Source organism: Cyphomyrmex costatus, unplaced genomic scaffold (assembly GCF_001594065.2).
Source record: "Cyphomyrmex costatus isolate MS0001 unplaced genomic scaffold, Ccosl1.0 scaffold26, whole genome shotgun sequence".
NCBI lineage: Eukaryota > Metazoa > Arthropoda > Insecta > Hymenoptera > Formicidae > Cyphomyrmex > Cyphomyrmex costatus.
The window spans coordinates 660,249-667,475 of record NW_017276692.1 but is presented as its reverse complement, the minus strand read 5'-3'; the positions used below and the strand labels follow the sequence as shown (position 1 = coordinate 667,475).

Sequence of the window (7,227 nt, the reverse complement as noted above, 5' to 3'; positions counted from 1 at the left end):
TCGATCGAACTGATGGAACTTTATAGCTAATTATAACAATTTAACAAATATTCGCGTAACGCCGCGCTACGCTCGCGCCGCGCCGCGTCGGTTGGACGCTCCGCAGCGCATGGCGGTCATCGCCACAAAACTTGTATACTAAATTGCAGTATTGCAATGTTTAGTTGCTAAACAAATTGACAGAAAACTAAATATGTCTACAATTGGTTAAATCGCTAGATATATAACGAAATGTAGTGTCAGTTTTTGAACATGGCCGGAGACCCTACCGCGTCTCCTGAAATAAAACAAAAAGTAATTGACAGTATTTTATGTATCTTTTTGAAATACCTATATCGTTATTAATGCATAGAAAATTAATAAATAATTTTTTTTAATGGATTTTTTTTATAAATCCTTCAAATTAACATTTTGAAAAACTTCTATAAAGCTTATATGTTTCATTCTTTTACTCAGCGTTTCCTTTCCTCTTCACGTTTTTTTTCTATATCAAAACACAGAAAATAAGTACCTATGCGAGCCAAGTAATCTTACCACGACACATAGTCCTCAACATTAAAACACGATAAAGATATTTATAAATTGTAAACTATTATTGCAATCTTTATTTTAAATTTGACAATGTAGAACATTGTTACAATAATTTTTTAATTTTATTTTTAACAGATCAAATTATTATATTTATATATAAATATTATTATAAATATTATTATATTATTATAACATTGTTATATATAATATTAAATAAAATATAGTCTAATTTTTAAGAATTAAAATAATTATATTTTGTATAATACCTATACTTCGCATATTATTTTAATGCAAATATTGGCCAATAAAACGTACTACATATTTTATTAATTTTATTTAAACGTTTTTTCAAATGGCTATTACTATTTAAGTAAAAAAAACGTTTCTTGGAATATGTATGCACATACAATTTGCAAAAGCTAAACAGCAGCGCTTTTAAGATGGACTATTATCGAGAGGTAGAGGAGTTGTGATGGACGGGTATTCGATTAATGCATTTATCGAAAGTTACCGAGACATTTCTGGCTTTTTTACCGAGACGATGAGCGAATCATCAGAAGGTTTGTTCGTTACTGCCTGCAACTCGTTCCACATATGCCGTCTTTCGATATCATATGCGTTGTAAATATGTGTGCAAGAGAAAGAGAGAGAATTGGAAGGATAGAAGAAAGAAAAATTGCATTACTAATAACTACCGATTATATGATCCCGAGTTTGCATCACAAAAATGTATGGCAAAGCTCGTGTTCTCGAGAAATATTTTTCACATTCCAGATTTTACAAAAAATATTCCAGGAAAAAAAAGTTTAATATTCTTCAAAATTTCAATTCTTTGTTGTCTTATGCGATTTAAGCAAAACATTAGTTACTTTTCACATTTATTTAACCACTTGATTTATATCAAAATTAATTTCCTTATATTTTTAAAAGCAGAGTGTCTAAAAATTAATATGACAATAATATAATTTTATATACGTATATAGGATTAGATAATAGATGATATTTCTCTGCACTCATACATTGTCCTTTCTCAATTTTCCAGATGGATAGAAATGGGATAAAAGTTTTTATACATATAAAAATAATATGAGATTTCACATAAAATGTTAAAAAGAATATTATTCACAAGTAAATGATGTAAGAAAAATATATTATATTATTATTAAAAATTATATTTATACAAATTTTTAATTTTTATTATACGCGCGCGAAAAACGATGATAATTTATAAGAAATAATTGTTATTTTAAATAAGAAAGTATTATTCTTATAGAAAATTATGAGTATATCACAATTATGTAAAATAATTACATAATTATAATTATTTAACTATATAATGAATAAATTTTAATAATTCTATATACTTAGACTTTTAATTTATTTTATAAGTTGGAGAGGAAAGGTATTACCAGCTGCGTTTTGTATTTTACATTTTATTGAAAATCGTAAACAAAGTATTTGCTATTTACTGGACACACGTCTTTACAAATGTAAAAAAGAACAATATAAAAAGGTTTTGTATGATTTTCAATGGAAGACTAGATGCGATGACGTCGACCTCTGTCACATTCTCGATGTTCGCATTTTTCGGTCGTCGTATGATCGACTATTATATATAGTAATCGAGTTTTAAAAACTGTACTGACCCTTGTGTATATGTATGACATTCGTCAATCGTCATGCCACTTACAGCAATTCTCATCATTCAGACTTGCGTTTTTTAAGCGCGAAATTTATTTTCGATGGCAGAAAACCCCCTTCCAGCTTTATCGGCCTTTCTTTGTACCTGCAACGATTACGACATGTAATTATAATGATATAGCATTCTGGTACATTATTATTCACGCGATCATACCTGGCAGTATCTTGTGCAGCAATAACTTTGCTTGGTATGTAAGTGTCAAGTAGCGATCTCGGCTCCGAGGACAAGGAATGATCTTGCGCCGGCAAGGTCTGCTCGTCTTCGAAGGAGTTCCGAATAGGCTCCAATTGCGTGCTGCCAGCTTTGAAATCATGTGGAGGGAATTGCGGCGGTACGAAATGAGTTTTGGGTTCATCAGGCACCTGTTCGAAAATAAACAAATAGTTTTTGTATTTTTACGTGGAGTGTGAAATGATTAGAAGAGAACTCTAAGCAAGTAATCCTGCAGGATGTCGTAAATTTATAATGACAAAAAAATTTTGATATTTATAACCATAATTACATAATATCATATACTTATATTTATTACTATTATAATGTTAATAAAATTATATTTACAGTTTTATAAAAAATATATATGTACAGTGTGTATTGGAATTTTAAATAATTATACTTTTGACCAGGGATGAGCACAACGCCGTTACTTTTATTTTTTTCTTATAATAACAAAATTTGATAATGACTTAACAATTTTTTATGATAATAACGATAACTAATTAAAAGTTAGGTTTGACAAAATTACTTTTAAAAAATAACTTGTCATTATTATGCATTATTTATGAAAAAACATAACTCATCACTTGTAACGACTTGTCGATGCATTACTTTTACTCGCTACTTTAACTCATAATTACAACAAGAGTTTTCTTTCCAATAAATAGCGCGTAATGGTGACAAGTTACCTTTCAAACTGACAACTGACTTTCCCAACTTTAACTTTTAATTAATTACCGTTACTGTCAAAAAATTACAATGTCATTATCAAATCATTATTATAAAAAATAGTAATAAAAGTAACAAGGTTAAAACCATCATTTCCACTACAAAATGCCGATTTCAATGTAACGTAATCATGCAAGTTGATAATTATTGAATAAAATGGACACTGAATTTAATTTTATCTGTTACAATTACAACCAACCTTGATATAATTCTGCGGTAGTTCCTGGCTAATCTGCTCCTGCAAGAATTCTTTCGGCACTTCGTGGCCGATTGTCGGTGCGATATACAACTGTTGCTGATTTGCGCGAAGATAGTTATCCTGAATGTAGGCTGGTAGACGAGCGTAAAGATCGCTATAAGCAGCAGTGGGATCGCTGTAAATTATACCGGGCTGCATGTAAACTAATTGGTGCACATACTGCGGTTGCGAAGGCGTGATGTAAGCTTGCGTATGTAATATGGGCTTTTCCTCAGCTAATGGTTGCTGGACGTACAAGGGTGTCGTCAATAGTGGCGCCGAATTGATCTTTTTCTTCTGTGGACTTGCATATGTCAATTCTTTCGGAGTCTAAAATATTCACGATTGTGTGAAGAATAAAACAGAATTGACAAAAGAACCAATTTGCGGTCGGTTCAAATCAATGCTAAAATATTCGCAAAACTGTTTGTTATGCAGGAAGAAAGTTTAACGTTTCTCTTTCACATTGCATTAAATCACAATATTGCGACACGATTAGTACTACATAACCATTTGCACAAGAATACAATTTATTTGGGAGAGTTGCATTTAAGCAAATTAAACTTACCTTGGTCGTGAACGTTACTGGCTCGACAGTAGAGTAAGGTTGTTTTACGGAAGAGATCAATTGTTTTTGATTATATACGGGGGCATATACGGGTATGGAAATTTGTTGGGCCGCGTGGCTGGCAAACTGTAACGGAGGTTGCGTCAGTCCGGCACCTTTTAGATTCAGTAAGGGATTAACATCCAAATGAGGATAGTAAGGAAGTAACGGTGACACCGGAGCATCAATGTAAGCAGGTTCTGCAAAATAAAAAAGTATAATCTAATTTCATATTCTCTCTTTTAATAATCATTTTGAAAAACTTTATTACTATTAAATTATTTTAGTTTTACTTTTCCTTTCTTAATTTAAAAAAATAACAGACTTCTAACATATTTATTATTTCTTTCCATATAATTAAATGTAATAATTTTTTATTCCATTATTAATTATAACTTTGTAATTTTTAACATAATTAGATATAGATACATATTTATAAAATTCTTGAATATATATATATAAATTTAAAGAGTAACAGCATATTATTAGTACCATATATTATATGTCATGTTTGTCGTCCTTACCTTTATTGATGGCTTTCGTGTATTTTTCCGTGACTGCTTTCTGTTGAACACTTTGGATGTGGTTGCCCACCACTATTTCCGGTTGGTAATTTAATTTTTGAGATTCAAAGGCAATAGGAGAAATGCCTTTAGCTATTTCCACTTGCTGTTGATATCCGTCGTAATATTGGATCGGCGGAATACTTTGCTGTGGTAGAATTTGGCTCGGCTGTTTATATTGTGCTTCTTGCACCAAGTATTGATTGTTTTGAACATATTCTTCGGGCACCTGCTAACGATAACGAAATAAGAAGACAAAAGAATTAAACGAAGGTATATCATCGATAGGTTTAAATATATCGTTACTTTTTTTCATTAATATTATTTATCTTATACAGAGTATTTCAAAACAACTTTGTAATAAAGCATTCAATCAAACTAAACAATTTTTTTCTTATTTCCATTTATAGAATAAGCTCCTGCAGTTTATCCGTTAAATCCTGAGACAACCTGTATAGAAGTTAAATGTATCTTTTTTATGAATAATATTATTATCTTAATATTATTTTATCTTCCACATTGTGAACACACATACACTGTTTGATAATACATCACAAAATTTATCTGTTATTTTTATATCGGTATAACAGAGTGGTTAAAAGAAGTAAAAACATTTGAAATTTTGCATATTAATATTTAATTAATATCTTACATTGTATTTTATGTTCTGATGTCGCTGAGGTGGGATATAGAGTTCGGGATGACCTAAAGCATTATATTGGCTTGGTATTTGATACTGCTGCTGATTGGGCTTGGCGATATATTTTGTCTCATCAGTCTGAATGCTCTCGGCCTTAGTCTTACCCTCCGCCTTCAAAGTATCTCTTTCTATATCTTCTAAATTAATTTTCTTCTCAGCATACGTCGCTGTTACCAGCAGACCCAATATTAAATAGACTTTCTGTAATCGAAAGAGAAAGTTAAAATTACTGTCAATCATCCATTTACTCTGATCCTTTATTCTCTTTTCTTTAAATTTGCGAACCAATTGTATATAATCTATAAGCTTCGATCAAATATAAAATTGATAAATGCCTTTCAAGTTTAAAATATAAATAGCATGATTGGCATGTGTCATGTAAATAAAAAGTTAATTGCTTTCTTTATGCATATCAAAGAAAAAGGAAAATGTGTCATTATACTTAAATATGTAGAAAAAATATGATGATAAAATATGATGACATGAAATTATATTGAAAGTTGAACTGAATATATTTCAATACGACTCACTAAAAATCGCAAGATTAATTACGTAAGAGAAATCGTTTTCTTATCAAATTTACCATGTTACTTTTAATCAATTGGTATATATGTATATAAAAAAGTATCAGAAAAAAATTAATAATCCCTAAGTTGTATATAATAATAATAATTAATCTAATAACGAAGTAATCAACGATGACGCGTCTAACGGCTAATTATATTTTATTCACCATTATTGTTTCCGGTAAAAACGTATTTGCACCGGGCACACTTTCACTGCACGCGAAGTTCTGGGTCAAACATCCGGCATGGACCACTCTTATATAGAATGTGTTGTCCCGCCACCGGTAGGGCGGATCGCTCCCTCCCCCACGTATATCACCACATGCACGCATATACATGTCTCTCTTTTCTTTTTATTAAATAAATTTTCAGATACATATTACAAAATGCGTCATGTACCAGGAAAAAGCTACGCCTTTTTAGAAATTTATATAACGAAATTTCGAAATATATTACTCCAAATATTTTTCAATTTAGCAAAACGCATTACCAACCACGGAGATAACTATTTTTTTATTTTGTTACAAAAACGTTTATTTTATATATTTTTATATTTCGCTGAAAGCAAGTCCTCTGCACGATATTTTTATTTAGAATTTTTTAAAATAAAATTAGTATGTAACTATTACAAAACTCTTCTTTCTTATTTAACAGTGAAGTTATGCATTTCTTTTCCGCGGTTGTTGTAATGCGCGGTATTATTCCACTAAATTTGAAGTGGAAACATTTAAATAGCGGGGCTATACTTACCATAATGCAAATATATATAAAAAAATATAGACACGACACAAGGGACTTAGCTCTACTATAAAACCGAATCAAACGTGCGTTCTCTTATATGCCTTTACCCCTACCAGATGCATCTCCTCTTGAACACTTCACTTCTTGATCAAAGCATGTGTGATAATCCGTGTCGATCGTGGACCACGCAGAATACTATCGTGATAGGAGTAAAAGTGAAGATATTCGTTAAATTGCTGCTTCAATTTTTCAGATCATACGGCTGGATTTCATCTGAGAGAAAGATTCACTTATCTCGAAAACGCTATGTCTCAATCATAATATAGGTATACACATTTAATGCATTCAACAATATTAAAAATAAATCCTTTCTCTTATAATTAGTTTCAAAAATAATTATTTTAGAGGTAATATTATTAATTGCTACTTTTTAATAAACAAAGGATAGAATTTTATTTTTAATTATATATATGTATAATATATATATGGAAGATAATTTAAAAATTGAATGTAAAATATGACATTAAACTAAAAATAGTGTATATTAAAATATATACATATAAATGGCATTAAAACGGCATATCAAATTATAAATAGAAGTCTATTTTGAAATTAAAAATGATTTAAAATATAGATA

The 7,227-nt window shown here is 30.1% G+C and overlaps 1 protein-coding gene across 3 annotated transcripts; it reads right to left on the bottom strand.

The window, feature by feature from the left end:
• Nucleotides 1-1,951: 1,951 nt before the first annotated feature.
• LOC108774545 (uncharacterized) lies at nt 1,952-6,630 on the bottom strand. 3 transcript variants are annotated; one of them, XM_018540684.1, is made up of 7 exons: nt 6,600-6,630; nt 5,236-5,484; nt 4,545-4,815; nt 3,982-4,220; nt 3,375-3,743; nt 2,387-2,595; nt 1,952-2,317 (listed from the first exon to the last, which is right to left on the bottom strand). In XM_018540684.1, exons 1-7 carry the CDS (start codon nt 6,600-6,602, stop codon nt 2,233-2,235), a joined length of 1,425 nt encoding a protein of 474 aa, XP_018396186.1. In that variant the 5' UTR covers nt 6,603-6,630; the 3' UTR covers nt 1,952-2,232. The 3 variants fall into 3 exon arrangements, with proteins under 3 accessions (XP_018396186.1, XP_018396185.1, XP_018396187.1); XM_018540683.1 differs by lacking the exon at nt 6,600-6,630 and adding an exon at nt 6,017-6,065; XM_018540685.1 differs by lacking the exon at nt 6,600-6,630 and adding an exon at nt 6,017-6,065 and having other exon boundaries at nt 4,545-4,812.
• Nucleotides 6,631-7,227: the final 597 nt, after the last annotated feature.